Source organism: Leptonotus elevatus, chromosome 14 (genome assembly GCF_054856555.1).
Source record: "Leptonotus elevatus isolate MCC_2025b chromosome 14, RoL_Lele_1.0, whole genome shotgun sequence".
Classification (NCBI taxonomy): domain Eukaryota; kingdom Metazoa; phylum Chordata; class Actinopteri; order Syngnathiformes; family Syngnathidae; genus Leptonotus; species Leptonotus elevatus.
The window spans coordinates 6365577-6389985 of NC_141252.1; the positions used below are offsets into that span (position 1 = coordinate 6365577).

At 40.3% G+C, this 24409-nt stretch overlaps 1 protein-coding gene across 1 annotated transcript in view; it reads left to right on the forward strand.

Moving 5' to 3' along the window:
* The window catches only part of cdin1 (CDAN1 interacting nuclease 1), a 59914-nt gene extending 37630 nt beyond the window's left edge, over positions 1-22284 (forward strand). Inside the window, exon 12 of the mRNA XM_086094837.1 lies at positions 20267-22284. Within this exon, the coding sequence (XP_085950963.1) occupies positions 20267-20402 (136 nt within the window). The 3' untranslated portion in view covers positions 20403-22284. The remainder of the gene's footprint in view (positions 1-20266) is intronic.
* The last annotated feature ends 2125 nt before the right edge of the window (positions 22285-24409 follow it).

Genomic DNA, 24409 nt, shown 5'->3' on the forward strand with positions numbered 1-24409 from the left:
AATGTCAAATGCTGTGATGCTGTTTTGAATTTCCATCCATCATTTCTCATTTTTGCTTGGAAGAGGGTTTTCAAAACTTTCGGTCTTCGGATGACCTCATCAATCAACCGGAATAGCTTTGATATACGGTTGGGATTTTTTGTTTCCATGTGTTGGACCTTTATCTGATTGTAGTTCATGGCAGTCGTTTTTGATTGACATACCGTAGGTAACAGATTTTAAAGGCCAGAAGAAGAGGTATTTGTTTTTGTATGATATTTCACAATTAATTCTCTTCAGGACCTTGTTGCTAGACACTGAAAGAAATACAAGCACATCTGAGTCTTTCCTCACCGGCCTGGCATTTGTTAAAGACCTTCGTCAGGACCCATTTCCAGCCATCTTTTTTTTTTCTCAGGCAGCCCTCTCCTCTCAAACTGCCTCTGTTTTGAGTTTCACGTCTGTCCGCCGTCTGATTGCCTGATAACTTAAACCTTGCTGCCTGCGTCTCTCTTAGTGGGAGTGTGTAATCAAAGACACATGAGGAGCTTGTGTCCAAGTGCTGACCTTCTGATTATGCTCATCAATTGTGAGGGTAAATATACAAGCGTCATGAGCTTTACAAATTTGTCTCCAAAGTATTCATCGTTCTAAAAACAATAAAGCCATATTACATTTTGTACATGTCCCTTTTTCTGCTGCATGCTAGTGACTGATGGTGTAGTGGTATATTAGCCTAACTTTGGTGCAGGTAGCGCGGATTCAGTCCCCACTCAGTAACTGTGTGAATGTGAGAGTGAATGGTTGTCTGTATCGATGTGTGCCCTGCAACTGACTGATGACTAGTCCAAGATGTAGTCAACGACCGCAAACAGGATAACTAGTATAGAAAATAGATGGGTGGATGCTGCATAGTCCCTGCTCCACTATTGACCTCGGTATGGGACTTTCTGAGTCTGTGGCTGTGGTTTTTTTTTTTTTTTCGAAATACTGAAGTACTCGAAACCTTGAGCACCAAAGCAACAAATCAAACCATCATCATCCGTGATGATGATGACGAGTTCTGCTACTTCTTATGAGACTTTGCAAATCATGCAGGACTTCAGCCTATTTCTATTTCTTCAGATTTGATATATACAGCAGTCAATTCATTAACATTGCATGTTCATTATGCTTGTCTGGGTGTTTGTACTGTGGTGCAACACTGTATATAATAGTACTGTTTTTGTTTTTTCCAACAGAAAAGCGTCCATAGCAATTAGGGCCATACTGTGTTGAGGTGGTATTGTGCAATAGAAAAGGTGTATTGAATGCTACTTCTTCTTTATGGTCTTTCAGCGAGTCTGTGCAAAAGTACTGCCTTTGCATCACCCCTCTACAAATGTCTGTCATCGAGATGTCAGAGAAATTTGCTGTTCATTTTGAGCGATATCAATATAATTCACTCTGAGAATCTTCAGTGTTAAACGCGGAATCTGTCTCTTCCATGATGACCACGTGTTTTAAATGACAACACTGATTTGGTTGGAGGTTGTAAGTGAAAGCGGCAGCATTGAGCTGTCTGGCGAAAAGGCCTCTGATCCAAAGTGCCACCGCCGTGTTTTTGAGGCCAGCTGCCACAAAAGCCCAGCTTGGCTCACTGTCCGAGCCTGACACTTCACATTCTCTTCTCCTGTGACGAGAGTGGATGTGAAAACCATTAACTTCATAGTGACTGTTTCTGATCCCGGCCCATGAATCATTGCTTATCTGCATCTTGTTTTGTCAGGACGCCATGCCTACACACTCCATTTAAACATTGGTCTTTGTAGCCTCCACATCAATTCCAAGTTTTATGCTTGTAGTTTTATGTAATGCCTGTGAAAAGCACCATTAACTCGCATCAACTTACTTTTGGTCTTTTTTGGACTGACCACTAGACTGTGGAATACACCTCTCCTAATTTGGTGATGAGGGGGTTTAACAGTTTGAGGAACTTGATCCGCTGAGCTGCTGACAGTCTTCATGTCCCGTGCAAGCATGGAGCTGGTGGTTACCGAAATGACTTAATAAAAGGGGGGTTAAATTCCCTGAATAATCATTGTAAAACATTTAGCTTCAACTGTGCGGGTGAAACAAAACACGCTTTTTCTTCTTCCCTCCCAGCGGTTTTTCTTTCTAAAATTGTAGCTATGAGTTCATGGGAAACTCACTCGGAGGTTACCTGCGCCCCTGCTCCGCAATGGAAAAAAAGTAAAGGATTACGGCCACAAGAATGTTTTTGCAGTTAGTTGAAATATTGCTAACCTTGTCAAATGTCATTTTGAATAAGAAAGCAAACATATTTTAATCACGCTTTTAAAGGCAGGCCATTTCAAACTGTGACTCCGGGGAAAAGGGGTCAGCTAATTGCGACGTTTGATGTCATGTTTGGTCTCCCTCCACCGTTTTGATGCGACTGCCTGGAAGCATGCTAGCTCTCGCCGCTGTGTCTGTTTCTCACACACGCATAAACACGTCATCACATGTATTCCAATTAGAAAACACATGTAGGTCTTAGAGTTCCAAATATTGTAGACCTCAGCGCCTTTTGTTTTGCTCATTGTCAGCCTCCTCCCTGTTCCTTCTCTTCACAACAGTAATTACCATAATCATTTTGCGTAAGCATGGGCATTCGCTGCATGCAAGGCAATATTTATTTAATTATTATTACTTGGTCAGTCTTTGTAATAGTCCTTAGATCAAAAATAAATTTTTATTTTAGTAATTTACAACTTAACTTTTGCACCTTTTTTGTTTAAATCTGTATTGACGAAAGTGTAATTTTATATGTGCCATGCCAGTATTTTCTGTATTACCATAATGAACAGTGGGAAACATAGTGTCATCGTTTTAGGTTTAATCGTGCAAAGGATGATAAATTGTACAGAGCAAACAAAATATTCAAGTTTTTCTAACACAGCAGCTGCTGTTCCACTTACATTAACTCATTCAGAAAGATTAGAATCTATTCTTTCATCAGGAAAAAAGTGTATTTGTATCCATTTCCGTTTTGCAGCAATTAGCATTAGAATATAAGTTTCATCATTATTCACAAACCTGTTAAAAACACTGGGGAAAAGAGTTTGTTGCAACATTGCCCTTGCTGATCTCTTATACTTTACTGCCACCTGATGGCGTACCATAATAACTACTATTGCTTTAAGCAACATTTTCATTCAGAAGCTGCATCAAAGCCTTTTGTATGTTCTAGCATAAAAATATAAATAAATTTAGGACTATGGCAATATTTAAAATAAAACGTGTTTATAAGTTTTTGGGAGCAAATGAGTTCAACATTAAGCCACCTTGTGACTACTAACATAAAATGACCTTTGGATAATGAGCTACATGCTATCCACTGTGCCAAAAAGGCAAAGTCTTTATTATCTGATCATACATAAAATAGCATAAAAATTCCATTACAATAGGATACCGCTTGAATGCTATTTTTAGACCGCAAGTGTGGTGACATATATCTTGCGGTAACAAATTAAAATCGACTGTATCCTTTTATTGTATTTCTTTATTTAGTATGCAATAATTGTCATCTTAATGAAGATGTTCGAGACTTCTTCTTTTTTTTAATCACCAAAGAAAATTTTATTTCAAATTTTGGCAAAATCAATCATTCTAATTAAAAAAAAGTAGGTTTCATTGTTGTGCTAGTATCTCCTTCTTATGTTTCCTTGTAATCTTCGATAAAATAACAAACTGCAAAGTTTGACACACTCCCCAAATGTCTGTGGTTTTGATATAATTGTTGTCTTAACAGCCACAGAGCTGGAAATAAGAGCTTATACATTGTAAATGATGTTTGACAAGGTGGGGTTGGGTTTTGTTGTGGCTTGTCTTTAGTTATTACTCAAACTTCCTCAAGCTGCAGATAAGGTCTGCTGGCGAACATACCAAGGTGAGTGCTAGCGTGGGGCCCCTTATCGCTGAGCATTGATTTAGGGCAAGAGCCCAGTGACAGAGGTCATTGTGCAGTAAAGTTATCCATCATTCATATTTGATTTGGGCTCAAAACTGTCTCCAAGTTGTCTGCATGTTGGGAGAGGGCCGCAAAAGGCTGATTGGTGGTGTGATTTGTGCACCGATCAACTTGCAGCATAGACTTAACTGAATATTTGTGTTACTGCTTTTTGCCCTGCTAATTATGGTATTGTTGGTCTGCCATGTTCACCCCAGCGTTTTCTGTACTACAGGCCATCACGTTGGGGTGGTCATGGTTAGTTGAGTTTTGTTGTGTTGGCAAAGCAAAGCAATATACATAAAAGATGCCGTATTTAACTAGCATCCTCACATGTGCAAAACAATCACTTTTGCAAAAAAAGCAAAAGACGACATATTTGTTGAGCCATTAACAGCAACTCGGGGTTCAGTATTTTGCCAAAGGTCAAAAGGACTTGAGAAGGCAACCCACAACCTTCAGGTTAGGAGACAACCATTCTCCCACCTGAGCCCCAAAATGATAGACCCAGAAAGGACGTCACAAGAACAAACATCTGTGGAAAAAAATGTGGAAAAAGTCCACATTTGGACATTGGACGTTTTTTGCCCAACAGAGACAATATACTGTGAAATAAGCCATTACTAGTAGTCTAGTACCACAATGTGGCATTGCCCTTTAACAGAAAACTGTACAGGAGCAGCTAACAAAAACTAAAAACACACAATCCCAAAATGTGTAAATGTGCAATTGTGCACATCTACAAGAAAATGATGCTCTTTGCTATTTGTTGATTTGATTATCCTTAAACAAAGACGACATAAAATGAGCAGGTCTTTATCCTTAACTGAGGGATGGAAATTGGTGCTGGTCCAGATCAAGAACTAATCCATCCGCCAACCACTCCTTTACTCTCTATCATTAGGATATGATTTAGTGATGATAAACACCAAGAAAATATTAAGGCATATTAAGCATGATGAAAAACTGCTGACTCCTAAAATCTTGGATTCAAGTTTTGCAGATGTGTCTCATCATAAAAACGGGAGATGAGAGTCTCCCTTGTTGCAAGAATATTTTCTTAGATGTCTGACGTTGACTATTTATTGATGTTAAGGTTGTCCGTGGCCTTCATGCCTCGACTTTTACTTCCTTGGCTTAACTGTGCTATTTATTCTGGCATCAAACGCTTGGGATCGTACTTTCAGAAAACCAATAAGCCGCACTGTTGATTTACGATTCAGATTATTTTTGGACATTTTCTCTTTAGCTGGAAGCGCTCTAACATTTATCTTGAGTGAACATATGTAAAGTCTCGAGGTGTAACGTGTTTGTATAGAATCTAAGGATCGCTGAAAGACCTCGCTGGAGAACTTAAGCAGCTAATTACGCTTCATTCTGTAATCAAACCCATGTCAGCTTGTCTGAGAACCTGGATTTGGGTGGTGGATTTCATTTATATACAAGGCAAGCTTAAACATTTTACGGTTCTCTCCTCGTATTAAAGTTTCTCAATCCCCTGTAGAATGTGTCATATCCCATTACACAAATTTGGATATGGTAAATTAGCCAGGGGAGTGCTTGCGCTGTGAATATGTTTTCCACGCTGTGTGCAGAGGGGTGAGCTTCCTAGAGGTTGCAGTGGGTGGGGGTTGGTTTGTCTCAAACTCCTTAAAAAGTTGTCTTGAATTTGCTCCCCTCGGAAGATGAGGTGTTTTTGCAATTCAAATATTTGCTCGTTCTCCGCGCCGCTGCAAAGCCGCCTTTGAAGCGCGTGAGTTCTATCAGGGCCAATGACAGCGTGAGTGTGCAGCGTGACAGCGCAAGAGGCAGCGCCGCACTATTTCTAACCGCATATTTAAATAGCCAGGAAATCCGAAATCAAAAATGTATGCAAATGGTGCCATGTTTGTACGCGTTTTTTTTTTTATTATTATTATTATTTATGGTTTTGGAGCTTGCATTTATTGAGGTGGAGGCCTATAGATTTATTGCAACACTAATTGGAATTTCACATCTCTGGCAAATCCTCGATTCATTAAACTTTTCTGGGGGTGGAATGTGTTACTTTTACTCAAAGCTGACTTTATGACTTTTTAAAAATCTTTCACTCTACAGTAAGCTCTGCTTAATGTGTTTTTATTAATGATTAATTGTAAATTAATCTATTATATATTTTATGTTTGATTTTAGTTTTCTAATGTATGTTGTGTTTACTTTATTTGTTTTGATTATTATATTGTTTATCAGAAGTGCTATTTGATGAATTGGGGTTCATGTATTGTTTGTTTACTTTTGCTCCAGTATTATGTTTGTTTATTTTTTATTCAGTCGTATTTGTTGGTGTATGGGGTTTGCAATCCATGAACATTTTTGAAGATTAGCAAATATTACTAATGCTGCCTGTTCTGCAATAACCCCCACATATTTTATAATGATATGGTTCTGTTTTTAATCATTCCCATTGGTGTGAATTAGGTTTGATTCACAAGATATTCAATAACATCTCTTGACTATAACACATTTGTTTTTTTAGATCGTCCAATGATGACTTAGTTTCTCTCCTAGATTGTCAACATGATTTGAGGACATATTGTAGGACTGGTTTTCCTTTGGCATGGACTACGGGGAAGCAAATTTTATTTGAATTCATAGTACCATGCAAAAATTAAATAAAAAATAAGAATTTGAGAATAATGCAAATATTTTTCCACTACACTGTATAGCTCAGGTATTCAATAACATCAGGACAAAGAGCTCAAAATAGAATCTAGCCTTTTGGTCTGGATAGAAAATCCACTATAAAATAATTAATTGAATTGTCATCTGTATGAGCACCCCTTACTCTTTCTGCACCCTATAATTCCAACCTCTTTTCCCCATCCTTCCCCTTGCTACACCCCTCCCCCCCTCCTCCCCAACAGCAATTAATCTCATTTTTAGTCCAATTTCCAGCCCTCTGTCGGAGTCAAAGTGATTCCACTGTTTTGTTCCTATTTGGCTTGGTTCCTCTGCATTGTCATTAAGGGCCCAATTAATGTCACCCTTTAGCTGAAGAGTGCTCATTTTTATTGGGGAGCTGACAGTCACCGCTATGAGTGCCGCAGTGTAATATGCATTAATTGCCCCGTAACACTGGTAATTACCAGTTCTTCAAGCTTCTCAGTAAACTGTCATGCCCAGACACGACTGCTTGGAAATAGATTACTCATTAGGGGGAACCTGCCCTGTTTTCCAATGGGGGATTGTCGGGTTGGCATGAAGACGAAATAAATCCGGTGCTTGAACAAATAGTTGCCAAGAGCAATTTCCCATTACAACTTCCCGGTGATGACTCTTCCCTTTGTCTTTTTTCCCCCCTTTTTATCTTTGCTTTGCATTGCAGACGTCATTTGAGATCAGGTCCGTACTGAAAGCAGTCAATAGGAAGGTAGATGGAGGTGTTGACTTTTTGCCAACAATAATGCTCATATCAGGATGAGCTAATTACACAATAATCAATATATTGGCAGAAAAACATTCTCGATACATTACAATATGTAAAACCGAAAAAAGGTCAAATGTTAAATTGTGTTTATTAATCAATCAACTAAAATGCAAACATGCATGACCTAGTAAAGCATCAGTTGTGAAATCACTTTTCACATTGTGGTCATTTATCAAGGCTGTCATGACTTGGTTTATTAAAACAAAGTTACGACCATCTGCTCCATTCACCTTTGCTGTCAACAGTCAGCTCTGTGAAGCCAAAAACGGGGCATAATAAAACATGTTTTCAGCAGGGGTTTTTGTTTGTTTGTTTGGTTTGGTTGTTTTGTTTGAAAATATCAGCTCAAATAATTACATTCATTAGTCAATGTAGTCATCATTTAATTAAATAACACAAAGTTAGTGACAACACTCTATTCTCAACAATGTCATAATTCTTCAATCTTAGGAGCTGAAACATGTTTTCAGTAAGTCTATGAACTTGATCTTTGTATTAAAAGCAAAACAAAACAGTTGTCTTAAAATATTGCATTCATTAAATATTGTTGTCAACACTTGGTTCATTAAAATATGGTCACAATGATCTCCTCCATTGTTGAGTTTTTGTCATAATAAGACGTGTTTTTGTTGGTTGACAGTTCAAGTTGGAGAGTATTGAGTTTCATGTCGCATTAACAAGTAAATCTAATTAATTGCACACGTATTTTGCCATTGGAAAGTGACAGTATCGTATTTGATGTTGGCGTCTTGATACCATACCACTCGAGACAGCGCTGCCATCCAAAAATTGGTCCAAGGTTGCCCTGAAAACCCAAAGAGATGCTTCTAAGGGCCGCACTGAACATGTCAACCTTGTTGCTTGATGTAGTGCCATTTCAGAACCTTTGCAAATGAGATCTCGGCAGTGTTGATGCCGGGGCCTTGTTCAAATATTGATGCAAATGCCACTCGAGTCTCGTGTTTGTGAAATCGTCCTTTTCAAGATTAGCTCGCGCCGAAACGTGTCAGCCAATCTGCGCCTAAAGAAATGCGTGTAGATGGAACATTCTGAGGACAAAAGCTGAGTGGGTGTCACCTTTGCACTGCGATAAGATAATATGAAGGGGAGACCAAATCAAACAATGTTAGCGCTGTCACACATCCCTTCGCTGCTAAGGCGTTGCCTGTTTAGTCACGCTAAAAACAATATTTAGATTTCAACACAGCTTTGTAAAAGTGTGCACTGGGCCGGTCCATTTCTTTCTCTTTTTTTTCACCCCCCCCTCTCCCAAAAGCACTTATATGTCATTACCCATTTACCATAGCCAAGACAAGAACCGAATGTGAAGACCAGGGAAAAGCGTCCACCACCCACCCGCACACACACACACACACCAACTGAAAACACGGCGCACACGTACAGTGTCACGTGCACACAGAGGTGCTGCTTTTGTTTTATCTCCCTTATAGCACCTGCTTCAGGCAATCTGCTCCCACTCGTCTCAAATGAATTTTGTCACGGCCTTTCAGATTCTCAGCCGGCAATGTGCTAATGAAAGGAGATGGCGCAATTTGAAGTGACCAGGTAGCAGCCAGCAGTGCACAGCTGAGCAATGCAAGGAGGGGCCCTCTAGATGGGGACACACACCCCCCCCCCCCCACACACACACACTCATTCTTGAAACAAAAGACAAGTCAAGCGTCCGCTGATATACCCATTACCCTTCTCATTAATACCCTGTAGACCCTGCGGTGTGTACGCCTGTGCACTTGTGCGTGTGTTTATCTGTTTGTGTTGCTCAAGCACTTATTGGATTGTTTATGACATCCCTAATTGGGCTAATTGAAGATATTCGGATTACCTGTCAACTGTGCGTGTGTGTGTCCTGACTCACTATCTGTCTGACAACTCCTGACAAGTGAGGGACCCCGTAGCGTCCGTCACGATGTAGCGTTCCCGAGGCCTTAATGGGGACAATAAGGGCCACTCTAATTTTGACGTGCACAGCCTTTTGGGTGTGTGTCTGTTTTTTAAGTATTGCATTGATTTGGGAGGTGCTCGGCTTGACAAAGCAATGTGAGTCCTAGAAGGGAAACGATGTCTTTAAGAACATGAAAAGGAAGGCGCTTCAAGCGATCGCCTCACAGATTGAGTGAGAAGAGAAGAGCATTGACGTCTGTGCGCTTGTGGCAAGACCTCCATTCAGCCTTTTCTGAAGTGTTATTGAGGAAAGTTTTGTTTTCAGATCATATGATTTTATTTGTATTTTTTACGTTTTTTATGTTGCAAAGTGCTGAACAATTATTCAAATTCAAATTAACTTGGCAATGTAGTAGAATGTGATTTCGCAATTTAGGGTAAAAAATTTGGGGGGTCGGTAGGCTTTATTTTTGTCTATGTATATTTTAACCATTTATTTATATGGTGTTTAGAAAAGTTGTAAGGTAAGCTTTATTTGTTGTGTATTCATTAGTGCTGTCAAAGTTTAAACGTTAATTAATCACAAAAAAATTATTGCATTAATCATGTATTAACCGATTAATCACACTATTAATTTTGACCGCAAACAATCCTTTAGCTGACAGCAGATGGCTTTGTTAAATGTAGCACAGGTTGTGTTTGAGCAATAAACATAACTACATGCATTAAAGTAAAGCATTTAATAAATGTTTATGTATGACTTTCAGAATATTTGGTCATGTCAAAATATTGGGGTCATTTTTTTCAATTTTAAATTATGCAAGTAGTTAACTGATTAGAAAGAGGAGGAAGAGCGTGTGCAGTGGATCAAAAAATGTTGAAGACGTCCTGATAACATTAAATGTCGGAAGAATTAACACATATGTGCTCATCAAATTTGGCGGGCAAAAAATGTTGATTAAAAAAATACTTTTTAATTAAGCGATTAATCATGATTAATCACAATTCTAAGATGTGATTAATCTGACTTGATTAAAAAATGTAATCATTTGACAGCTCTAGTGTTCATACATATTCACTGTGCTTTGAAGTGATAAAACAACAGATACGTATATACTACTACGGGGACATACCGTGCTTTTAGGCACCACCTCTGGCAGTCAACAGGGTTGAAATACAATCTTATCAAAATTATCTTTCCTACTAAATTTTATGTGATAGAGTTGGACATAATGTCTATAAATGTTGCATGCTGGAAATTTGCAATTATCTTGCATGTTTTTGTTGTTTTTTTTTACATGGGAAATGCAGTGGGAAAAAGTTGTAAAATTTACACCATAAATATATGGTCATACAAACACAGTAGGCCCCTGACACGGTTACAAAATTTAAGTAATATAATCATAACACATTAGAGGGCTTGTATTGATAGCAAAGTCAAATCAATAACAAATCCTGAGTGCAGTATTAGCATTGCGTCAAGTTTTGCATAGTCCTATTTTCCAAGGCTTAATGAATGTGCTTTTGCATATTTTTACCCATGCTTGCCATACCAACACACACATAACACAGCCCTTCCTCTCCTATGTGGGCATTGTGTGGGGCTTTGCAGTGTCATCGCTATGACAGATCAACGCTGTCAGCCCAAGAGATCCCCTGGTTTGTTTGCTCTCCTCCGAAAGGGGTTAAACTGTCAAGTTGACAACTCAGAAGACCCTTAGACTCTAGCTGAGCATCTGTCTTTGACTCGCTCTCTTTCTCTTTTGCTACATGACTCCCCCCTGACTCCCCCCTCCCTTTACCACTATCCACCTTCATCCCCAAACGAGTGAAAATCAATACCAGATTGCCTGAGGACCACTGTTTGGTGTGGGCCTGACCCCTCGGTGTCCCCCGCACGGCTGCTTTCATTACATGTAGCCCACTATTTAACTTCTATCCCGATCCTCGCCTAATTAGTTTCGATAAGCTCTGTCTCTCGCTCGTCATCGCGTTTTCCCCCTCATGCGGTCCCCCCCTACCCTCCTTTTCTTTGGAACATTGTAAACACACGGACATTCTGTGGCCTTTGAGGGGACTTGTAGAGCTGGGAGTAATAAAGAGACAAATCCCAGCAGGCGATTCTTGAGCTGGGATTATTGTTTTGTTTGCGTAGCAAATTTTTTAAAACTACAATGAAATTAGATTTGCACCCTTAAATTTTGTGAAAACAAAAAGGGGATGTAACTGCCTTGTACGGACACTGTGGTTGGTCTGTTCTCCTCGAAACACCTTCTGTTGGTTTTTGAGTAAACAGATCAGCCTCACTTAGGCTAGGATTGGGAAACATTGTTGTGCTGCTTTGTGTATTTACAACTGATCAATGCAAGTGCTGGAATGAGTTGCTTTGGTCTCCTCGCTGTTCCGTTTATTTCACTCAGCCATAGAGTTCTGTGGCTCCTTCTCGATCTTTTGGCACTTAATACAGATTGGACGCAGCAGTGACTATTATTTCTATTATATAAAAAGTGTCTGCGGCTCTTTTTCAGTTTTGAATTTGACCTTTAAACCCTCATATTTACCATTGAAATTTCAGAAAAACACCACATACACAATAACAACATTGCTACTGTATTTAGGGCTGTAACAAAAACCGATTTGTATCAGAAAATGTCATCTTTTATTGGAGATGTGCAAGCTTAATATTATTTATTATTATTAATATTATTTTGTTTGCCCTGGATCGTAATTTATATATTTTTAATGTACCACCCACAAGTCCAGGTTCCGGCACTGCGCTGGCTGGGCCGTCGACTATTCACAAGCCCCAAAGACATGTCGAACCCCCTTCCCTCCTCCTCCCCCTGGGGCTAAAATTACCCTCAGGAATGTAAACAGAGTGCAGAGTAAGCACACAGCTTTCCATGCCAACCCCCAGGCCGTGTCCATCCCCAACCTTGCCCCTCAAACTGGGACAGTTCGGAATCAGAGGCCAAGGTCGACAGACCCGGGTGTCGTAACCCACTAAAAGCCAGTTTGTTTTGCATCGGTCCTCGGTTCAAATAAACACACAAAATGTATGTATTTCTTCGTCCTTCTTTGTATGGACCCCCCGCCAGACACATGGGCATTCACACCACTTCATTAGGTGTGTGGGGTAGCTGCAAGCAGTGGAGTCTGGGTGAAGAAGTTTACTAGGCCGGGTGCTGACATGTTGATTTAGTGGCGGTAACACGACTGCACTTCCAAAGGTGCTGACTTGGACGAAAGCCAGGCCTGTTTTATTTCTCTCTCTCTTTCTCTCTCTCTCTCTCTCTCTCTCTCTCTCCCTCCCTCTCCCTCTCCCTCTCCCTCTCTCTCCCAGGGACACATTAGAGGCCACGCTCTAATTTTGGGCCAGGGAATTTTAGTGGTGCACGGAGAGGCCAGCAGGCCCTCCACGACAAATATTCACACCTGCTTTACCATCCCTAACTTTCATGTTAGCCCTCAGTAAAGACCAGATAAATTCATACTGTAGTTTGCTGGAAATAAAGTGAAATATGTTTCTTCGAGACAATAGCTCATAACTATGAATTAATCAAAGCCGCGGGATTCAATTAACAGGTCCTAGGGGTGCATTTGTTGCAAAAGGTTGTAGTAAAATCAGAGTGTCTGCAGTTGAGTTATTTCATCTATAGATTTATGCCAGTAGGGCGTGCCTATGAATCTCTTCAGGACGGGATTTTCATCCCACAATAGGACATTTGGTCAAGCTCTGACCTTCTGAGGTTGACTTATTAGTTTGGTGTTTTATGGTGAGGCATTCAACTTCAAAGTATAGCAATGCATTGTGAATCAAATTTTCACCCACCTCTAATAAACCGTAAGGTACCATTTTGGTTGTACTAGTTTTAGCGCTCAATGAAATAGTAGGAAAAAATACATAAATTGTCCATCAAAAATGTAGTTGTGAAGATTTAAATTTTAAAGCCTCACATTCAACCTTTAGCCACGTTATGACGTATGCTCCTTTTCGTATCGAAATTTAGTGCACTGTGCTACATCTTAGGACAAGCTTTTGACATTTTTAAATGGGACATCCAATCTTGAGTGTCTAATTATGTAGCACTTTCCTCTGCTGGACTGTTTATCGAGCGTGATTCTTATGTTTATGTCCACATCACAGCAATATGTGGACAAATCGGGCACACACCCTGTGACCTGACATATACACACAATATCATCGACGCATGCACACACTTAACACTCAGCTGGACACATCAGGTTTGCAGGCGCCCGGTCAGCCTGACGCTGCCCTCACAAGGCCAGATAGGGTTACAGTACAAACTGCTGTTGATTAGGGCCACGGCTTCAGCGGGGGAGCATCCTAAATTGAAAACATGTTCGCCGCCAGGGTTAAGGGCAGGATTAGGACCAGGGCCGAGGAGGTGAGGCTGTCCCAAAATGGTTGTCCCCGTGCCTTTCTTTTGACCGCCTGTCCCGAGAGAAAGGAGGCAATTATCAGCAAGGGCTGCTTGGGGGTTCACAATAACAGGTTAAAGGAGCATGTATCCCCTTGGCACTGCGCTCCTTTCTGTCTGCACATCCGATCCCCACCATGGGGAGCTTCTCATCTCCATGTCTAGGTTCAGAGACATCAAACACGTCCAATGCCACAGGGACTATGTGAACAGCTCTTCAAATTAGCGCTATGGCCACTATTCAGCTTCAGTGAAATTCAAATATAAGTTTTTTTTTTTTTTTTTACTGGACGTATTCGATATCAGAAGGGTATGTCAGGCCTCTGCACGCAGTTATTATTACCCTCTCATCATTGCAATATCACACTTGTGCAAGATCGCTTGTATAGCATTTTAATAATATCAGCATCAGGTGTTAATGAATTCTCACTCAGCGTGTCATAACTGTAGGGATCAAGCCATTTTCATGATGTAGGTGGTGATTAGCCAGGATGCGGAGTCACTGTTAGAGAAGAGATCAGGTCGCAGAGATCAGGTCCAGCTAGCATTATTATTAGTGCTTAAGATTCAAATGTAGCCGTCTGACACATAAAATATGTTCAATTTTAGTGTGCTTTAGTACAACATGTTAATGTTATATATAAGATCAAGTTAAATTGCAAATCTTTGCCACTATAACTAACACATCCTTTTAAATTATTTAGCCACACACTACCAGCCATAACACATCCATTTTCCAAATAGTTTTTTTCCCCGAATTTGGCCAGAGTATGACACATTTTTGCTTTAACTGTATGTGTTGCTGATGCATTGCAGTTAAAGGATTTCACAGTTACAAAATGAACTCCAAATCAAATATCCCCAAATAAGTCATTCTATTATAAGATCGCTATGTGCTTATTCACGCCCCATTGTGTGAAATAGGTTATCAGTGAACTGATTGGTAAAGGGTCAGTCAAACTGTGTGTGTGCATGCATGTGTATGTGTGAGATAAGAATTTAAGGTAAGTGTGAGAAGGTGACGGAGGTAATGGCAGCTTTGTCAGGCACACTGGGGGGTCAGAGAAAGTGAGAATTTGCAATTGGGAGATAAAAAAAAAGAAGGAATGTGGGAGTGTGCCTGAGCATCTGTGGGGATTACAAATGCCAAAGGTTCATTTTAAAAAAAGGGACTCTTAGATTCTCAGATCCAGTGTGGATTGTGTAATTGTCACCTCTAATCTAAAATGAAGCTTTATAGCTAGTATTTATTTATTACTTAGTAGGTAATATTGAAATAGTGTTCTCATTGATATGTTAGCATTCTATTATTATTATTAATTATTATTTAATTATTTTATTTTTAATAAACTTTAACGATATAATGCAAATTATATCATAATTCTCGGTCAAATGGGGTATGCCCTGACCCCAGTGTTGTTGCTATGACAACTAAATAACACTTGGTAATCTTCCTGTATCTGTCTTGGCACTGATAAGTTTCACAGATGAGTATACATTAGTGAAACATACAATTCCCAGCACTCAATCTGACCTCACACATAACACGCTCACCCATCAGCACAATACACAAACATACCTCCATGTAGAGAAAAAACAAACATTCCCTCCACTTCCAGCAGTGACTAAGACGAACCACATCCACATTTACCTTGTATTTCCATAACGCAGCAACTGACAACACTAAAGTGTGTTTAAAGGAGAATAAAATACTAGAAGATATTTTATTCTTTAGTGTGTCCTTGTCCATCTTAATTAAAGTTCCTTTGCAGCATCATACACAAACAGCAGTTCTCTGTCCTACTTGTTTTATTTTTATTAGTTTTTTTTAGTTTTTGTTTTCTTCCATATTGTCATAAAATTAAGATGTCATAATTAAGAGCAACAATAAGTGGTGCTTTCGTCTGGCTATTAACTTTTGAAAATGTTAATAATGTAAAAAAAAAAAACTTTTTGAGACCTATTTTGGCTTCAGAAATGCTTTGTGTAAATAGACATCCAAATTAACTAGTTTTAACCATTTTTTAAACAGTCCTATTTACGGCCAATAAATCCATAATGACATTCCACTAATCCTTTTCCACTTTCTCAGCATCCTCCAGCACCTCAATAGCTCTCACCCCAGTCAGTTCTCAAGGTTATTTTATGGATCTTACTTTTAAGCCATTAAAGAAAAGATTTAAGCTATAATGTTTGGCAGCACTTCCTTGTGTTCTGATGTACAGATGCTGAAAATAAAGACGCCTTTATTGAGAGGACTCAGGGAGTGGAGGCACAGGCTGCCAAAATTATTGCTGCAGGATTTGTATGAAATAAGTCTGTGGGTTAATGTATTGTTGGTGTTTTTAAAGAGTGTGATCGCATCTTGATGTTATTGATAATTCATCAAGCTGCTTGATATGTTTTAACCTTACACATTCACGTTTTTCTTCGCTGAATTTGGCAAATTGAATGAACTTTGGTGTGTCCATCAAACACCGCTTGCTGATGTGGCAAGTTTGCCGATAAAGTATCTATGCACAAGTGTCAAATACCTTATGTCCAAGCACTTTAGGGCTATTTTGACCTTCTAATAAGATGTGAATCTCATTCTTCTCCTCCCTGAGTGTCTAAACAAGCAATGAAAACATGTTTTACTATGTACTGCTTAGGTCAGCTTGAACATTACATATAGAACCTTAAACGTCCAAAATATAATCACAGCAATAAAAACGATAAATGAACGTTGCTCAAACAGGTCGGAAAACCAGCAGAAATACTGTCTAGTTAATTAACATTGTTTGACAACATGCCGCACACAGCATTGTTTTGCTAGTGGCTCCAGTGACGTGGTGCTGACTCATTCGCAGTGGAATCTACTATAGCAGATGTGTCCGACAATAGCCGAAAGCTAACGACTTGATCGCAGCTGGTCCTAAGAGGTTCACATAACTCGTGAGGAACAAGGGCAGCGGCACAAAGTGAAGCCTCACTGGCAGAAAGATTATTATGTCCAATAATGCGCAAACAACTTTGTGCTAAACAACGGCTCATTTATGCATAACTAATGATGAGTGATAGTTGTTTTTTATTTTAGTACTTTCTTTGGAAATATTTACATGAAAATGGCCAGCAGCACTAAAAACCCACCTAACTTGGGTCCACACATTTTAAAAAATATGAAAATTTAGAACATTTGTTCTGAGAGTGAATTTCTATAAGTTGGCTGCTCTGCGAATACCATGAATTATTGAAAAACATTTTTTATCTGTTATATATTATTAACATATGCCGTATATTATTTTGAAATATCATGTTATATACCAAATGTGAATCAAATTGTAACCCTAAAACCAAGTTACCTAACCGTGATGAGTAAAAACCGCAATATTTACCAGTCTACAGCGTGTGGATAGATTGTGCTTTCACTGCTTTTGTGTTCAAGCGCTCATTAAGCTCCCATAGTTGGCTGCTTATCACCTGCTTTATATGTGACCACCTCATTAACACCAACTTGGAGCACTGCTGGCAGGACAGATCCGCGCCCTAGCCTATCAAGTGGCCCCCCTTCTGGAATTGCAAACAAGTTGTTATGTACAGTAGCCAGGTGTTTATGGGAAGATGCCGTATATATAATAAGCACATGTCAGGTTAAAGTCACCCCCACCTCTGCATAATAAACCACAAATAGCCTACAAATTCAAATCAAAGCACCGTTCGCTTACTCATTACTGCACTGCATGCTTCACTCAACAGCCTCTCACAAGAGGTTAGTAGGGAAACTTCTTAGCACTTATTAGCATCTGTGGACCAAACCTTTGAAGTGACAACCCCCCCAACCCAAACATTTTTGGTGTTTTTATTGTTGCTATAATTCTTGAATTTTGAGTCCAGTTATGAGCTGATCCTTAAAATTCTCAAGAATTAGAAAGACAAGATTAAGGCCTCATCCTTAGGTGGAGGTTTATCAGAAACACTCAATGACAACTCATATTACAGTCTACTGTTGAGCTTACATCGGCCACTTCTATTGGTCGTGTTTAACAAACAGCTGATTCTAACTACATTCAGTATTGCACTATTTTAGTTTCAATTTTAGATATCTGTACGTACCGACATACCAAGGCAAATTCCTTGTTTATGTCGCACACATTCTTGGCATTTCCATTCACCAATTTTTCACTTCATGACACAACTTCCTCTTCAGAACCCAATGTGGTCCCCCAAACTCGACCTAAAAAAAACAACACAAAGCTTGGCACTGATTAAAATTCTTTCAGCATTCTTTGAATAATCGACGACCAAATAAAAACTGATCCTTTTTGGATCCTGACACAAGGTTTGGAAAGTTAGTACAAAAGCCTGCCAAATTCTTGTGAGAACCGTCTCCTTCGCTATACACACTTTGTATTTTTGCAGTACTTCGTCTGTGACTCTACACTTTCTGAGTTACAATCCCATAGTGATGACTTCCAGCTCGGCCGTGGCCCCTGACCGCTCCGTTCCCCCCTCAGTGTTGTTGTTTCAATCCCCAGTGTCTGCTTCTTACCTCAGCATCCCAGTAGAATTCATTCTGAGCACAATTCAAAGTCCATTTATTTTCTTTTAGCGTATGGAAAGGCCTTGGTGACATGGCTCCCCTGGTGTTGATAATTTCGCGCGTTTCAATTTGTGCTTGCCCTCCCCTTGGCAGGACAATACGTGATGTATCGTCCTTCGCTGTCTTATCTGTTGATGTACAGTTCTAACCTTTCCTTTGCTCGACGCAGCCCCCTTTCCTCAGCGTTCCGTAGACAACCCCTCCACCCCTCCGCACCGTTGGCCTTACGTACAGCACAGCAGCTGAATAAAAAAGAAGCATACCCCCGGTTCAAAAGTCCTCTAATGTAAATGTTTACATTTTGTTTCCATAACATTTCCATATTAAGACCCAGCAGACGTGTTGCCGTCTACCATGGAAACGGTGGGACTTTAGAGTGGGGGGGGGGGGGCTACTTGGTCTGCAGTGTTGAGAGGCTGAGGTATGTGTGTGACTTTGCGGTGAACTTGCAGCGTGCATCTGTGTGCTTTCTCTGAGCCTGCTCGCCCATAGATACAGCACCGTAAATCACACACAGTAAAAGTTAGAATGCAGGGATGAGGCGCAGGACAGGAGCACGCACTGCTGTTTGGGCCTCTCAGGGAGATGGGAGTGGGGTGGGGTGCTTATACCCTGACATATTTTTAATGTGTCTGTAAGTAGAATACGGCCTCAAGGCCTTGTCAGTATGGCACCAGACTGTACACAGATATACAAGCCGTCATGTGCTAGAACAGTAGGGGTGTTTTTAATATATGCTATTAAAATATGCTGTTGAAGTTGTAAGGTCAACCATGTAGGTGTCTTGTAAGTGCTTATAAATCATAATCATACAAAAGATTCCCAAAGTTGATATTAAAACCACACCGTAGGGAGGGCGCTTGGGAGGCTGTATTTCAATGTGAATTTGGCCCCGGCTGAAGTTTTTATGCACTTTACCTCGGAGCTGAACTTGTGCAGCGCCATGTGGCCCTTTTTGCCCGCTTCCTGTCCTGGTCCCCGGAGGGCTCGCAATGGTGTTAACTGTCGACAGTGTCTGGGACGGCTGCACTGTCAGCACCCCAAATCCTGCTTTTTGCGTGGGGACGGCGAAGGAAGGTGCTCTCGGTTCAGAGTTCAACTGTGACATGTCTTCATGCGTGGCAGCCGCCGTTCAAAGAAAATGTATGATCTCCACGAGGCTGAGAGGCCACCGGGGATTCTTTGGGGTGCAATAAAGAGCTTGAAAGATGATTTAGTGTCCTTTTTTTAGGTAGCCCTAGACGTTCCTGGTGAAGAGCTTCTCCAGTTTGACTGCTTCTGCACCTTTTCCGACCCTCAGGAGTAGCGACAGAGCACGAGAATTGCGGCGAATATCAAAAGATAGAAGTCGTTCATGTTTGAATAGTCTGAATCTGATTTCTCAGCTGCTTGGAAAGTCATTACTTGCGTCTCGTGGGACCGGCACAGCTCACCAACTTTTTTTTTCAGGGGGTGGTGGTGGCTTTCAAAGCAAATGTGAATGAAACAGCTGGATTCTGTTGGACTGGCTAACATTAACCGCCACATGCACCATTTAAGTCTGAGGCTTTGCGCTGAACTCTGCGTGCTCTGCGATATTGCAAAGGCTTCCGATGACAGGTTCCGGAGGCCTTTATGCGCCTTTGTTATTTCACTTATTATTGTTATTTCCCTGCGATTGTAATGTGATGAAGTGTGTATCACCCTGTTAGAGAGATCTTTATCTTGCTGGACAGCAGGGTTTTTCTTTCAGTTTTCTGGATGGTGATCAAAGACTGTGACCTTATTTGTTACAGATCAGACTCGCTGGCCGTGCATCTTTCTATCTCCTTGTATCATATTTTCTCTATCATGTTGTCATATGACGCAGCTTTTATGACTCATTGCTATTAAAACTAAATGCTTCCTTATTTTTCTTTGTACCTTAGATTTGGACCTGGGCTTGTTATCTACTGGTACGGTTTTATAGGTGAGCTGGACTGCCAGAGAGACCGAGGTATCCTTCTCAAAGACTGCTTCCCTACGGACATCGTTGTCCTCGGACACGCCGCCGAGCAGCACTGATGAGCCAGTCGCGGACAAAAAGCAAGAAAACACATTTGGGTGGTGACGGAAGGAATAAGAGTGGACGATGACGGAGCAGGAAGGGTAGGAACAGTCACATCGGGGTAGACGCCGAAATCCGGAAGTAATTTAGCTTTCCTGCTTGGAGTCGAAACTTTTGCTGCCCTGAACCCTAGCTGACCCTCACTCTCCGTCTGCCACTACCTTCCTGACTCTTGGCTTTTGCTACAAAGTGCAAATAGGCACCAAAAACTCCATCTTGAAGAGGTTCCCGGTTCCTGGTTCCTGGTCAACTCCTGTCCCCCGGTTGGCCTCTCTCAAAGGACGGCGTGGTGTGATGGAGGACCAGTGCTTGGACACAAGGCCCTTCCTTATCACACCCAGAGTCCTGGCCTTTGTCACTCCTTCCTCTTCCGTTCCGTAAGCAGATAAGCAAGGTGCGGTTCTGGGGGGGCTGGTTGGACGCCTGGCTCACACTTGCGTCACTCAGTGCCCTCTCAGTCACTCTCTAAGCGGGAGAACAGAATGGCGGCTGATTAAGGCCACGGCCTCACCGTGACCCTTTTTCCTCTTTGCTCCATGTTTTCAATTTCCTCTCAAGATTTCTATTAATTCATCTTATGGACTGTTTCTATGTATGATTTATTAACTGGACATGCTGTAGTCTTCCACATCTGTGTTGCAGTATATCTTAGAATTTGAGAAGTTTTTCTTTACATGTCATTAATTTTGCAATTCCTTGCCGGTTTTGTGCGACTGGCATTCCAGAACCGAAATACTTTAAATGACCCAAAGCAAAGTAATGGAAAACATCCCCATATTTGAACCAATGAATGTTTGTCATTTTATACTTGACAGAGAACCCAAATTATCACCAAGTGTCTTTAAAGAATTGGAACTTGTTCAGCAGATCATCTAAAGCGCAGATGTTGGCTAACCTTCAGCAAGCCAGATTTCCTGAAATTGCCTAAAGAAGGTTGAAAATGTCTGTATTTTTGCTGAGGTTATTTTGCCTCTGTGAGTGTTCACGGGTACACAAGAGCACCTGAAGTTAATGGGAAGACGTGTGACTGTTTGGCAGCACATCTTTACGACCTCAAATTATTTTATGGGCGAACACTAATGACAGAAACACAAGTGGAGCCCTGTAAAAAACGAAAAAGATGACCATAAAGTTGACTGATGCCTTTAGACGCAGATATGTCTTGCCTATAGGGCGGTCGTTGTCTTTAGAGGTTTTCTAAAATGACATGAAAGCATGATTAATGTTTGACAATGCTGCCATACAGCTGACACTTTTTTGGGATCGCCAGCTCACAGCATCAAGTGAGCATGTTAAAACATAACTCTTGAGAGAGATTTTTTTCCCTACTTCAAGATGTACTGTAATTGGTTTGATCATCTTGAAAGTTTAGGAATTATCATGATGGAATAGAAGATGCTTATATTTGTCCCAAAATGGGGAATTTATGGTGGGTGCGTGTGGCACCCACGAATAATAAATACAAGAAAAATAACATCTATGCACGGTGCTGCCCTGCGATTGACTGGCGACTAATCCTTTGTGTACACCATCTCTCACTTAAAGTCAGCTGGGATAGACTCCAGCTCACCCGTGAACCTAATGTGGACAAATGCTATAGAAAATGAATGTGTGGATGGATGGTTGGATGTACAGTACATGCACAGCTGCCTTAAATGAAAAACAGTTAGCAAATATTACCAGTGTTTAAGCAGTGGTTAATACACCATTTGTTTCATTCCTATCTATAATGGTAGAAATGTTGAAAGCTCAATGAAATAAATATTTTAAAAAAGTCCCCATAAAGCAGGTGTTGCCATGCAGTGTATCATATTTACACCAGGTGATGCATATGTAAATAGAAAACTGTACATGAATAAATACATACGTTATACTCAATGTCCACTGTTTATAGCCTCAGAACATCATGAGTATTTAAACATAAGGGGTGTGTAGAATTTTGTATTTCCACTGTAAGCATATGTCTAAATTTTGATATAATCTTGAAATACAGTACTGTATGTTTCCCACCTGAAAGACTAACGTCACCTTGTTCCAGCTGCAAAACGATTGGGCTTTAGACTTGTGCAATATCCCCCCCGCCCCCCTCGCCCTTAATCTATTTCACTTCCAAAACGGAAGCCATCTCCACCGCAGAGAATAAAAATAAGCATTTCTATATTTGTTCTGTGCACTCACACAGTCCAAAAAGACACGGTATGCACGCTTGAATGCTGGCGAGGTGTTGCTTGATTTGTTACCTTCAAACCTCTAACCCTTAGCCGGCTCCCATCCAGGCCTTGATCCCTCCACCAGGAGGCCACTGGGTCACTGCTGGGTCACCAGGCGGCTATGGCTTCCCCCCTCCTCTCGAACCCCTCTCTCACCTCCTTCTCAACAAAACAACTATCCCCATGTGTCCAGTTAAACACAACCCTATTGCCTGCCTATGGAATGCTTAGGCATCACTTTATGGCTCCTGTTGGACACAAAAACAGGGCTGTTTTACTCGCCGGGGGAAAATTCTCAGCTGAATAAGAGCAGAAAGAAAAGAAGAAAAAAAACAGCAGAATCAGTTCCTCTCAAGTTTCGAGCCTTCCTGCCATTGTTTTCCAAGATGGCCGTGGCACAAAAGAGGAGTCAGGGTCAGCTCCTATAAATTAGCTTTGTGCACACAATGCCAGCTAAATAGCGCCTCTCCAAAGCCTACTTCAAAGTCATGGCAGCTGGACAGACCAGTCCACCACGTGAGAGCAAATATAGAACAAAAATATAGCTGCAGACTAATCATTTCTAATAAAAACAACGAGACTTTGTTGACATCCACTTTAGATTTTAAAATCTTTTTTTCTTCTAAGGAATGTTAATGAGTAGCAAATAATTCAGAATGAGACTGTTTATCACATGAATTTTGTCCTTTTGAAAATTATCTTTTAACATTTTTTATTTTGTAGGCAACTATCAATCTTTCTAACTTCCAGTTAGTTTGTCGATGTCGCTTTTTTATTTGTTTTAATTCGACGTTTTAAATAGCAGTAATTATGCTCTGAATTTGTGCCTTTCAACATATGTGAAACCTTTTGTAGCCATCAAGAGGAAGAGAACAAAAAGTGAGCAACATGACATATTGCATCAACATATTGCTTTTACCAAGTGAAGTCATCTTTTCTATGTTGCACATTTATTTTTAGTGTTTTCAGCTTTAACGGTGTGTCACTCAAAGATAACTGTTACTTAGGTTAAAAGACAATAACATTGCATTATTTAGCTTAGTTTGTTCTTGATTAGATCGCATCCCAGCTAACACAGCTAGCTTGTACTCTTTAGTGAAAGCTAACATTAGCATTTATTTGCAACCCTGTTAGTCATGAGAGTAATACAAACATTAAATTGTTTCTCAAAATTGAAATTTAATGAATTATTAAGTTGTTATTCTTCAGCATTTGTTTTCAAATATGTTTTCAGGTGCCTGCCTGAGGATCTGTAATAAGTTTGCGACAAATACAACAAACTATATGACATTATATGTTAATTTTGAAAGTGTGACAAAAATAGATTTAAAAAAAAACGCTCGTGCCTTAATTAACTAATTTTCGAATGACCCTTGTATTTTTAGGGTTGTACATGTTTTACAAGTTCCAACATTTTTGTAGAGACATTTATGTAACTAGCTCGATATCAAGCTATTTATTTAGCTACTTCGAGCTATCCATAGTGTGGAAAATGTATTCCATTTGTTTGTTTTTTATACTTCACAAGTTTCAACATTGTTCCTGTCAGGTTGTATGTAACATCTTAAAGAAGGTATATGCATTTACTATTACTTGAAAATGAAAGTAATACGGCCTCACCCTAAATGGCTTTCTATTTTGGCCATAAAACAATTTACCATGTTTTACTATGCACGTCTGTCATGTTTTGAAAGCGGTTTGCAAGAAGACTTTAATGTTTTGTAGAGCGCAACAGTATTCCAGCAAATCGTCCA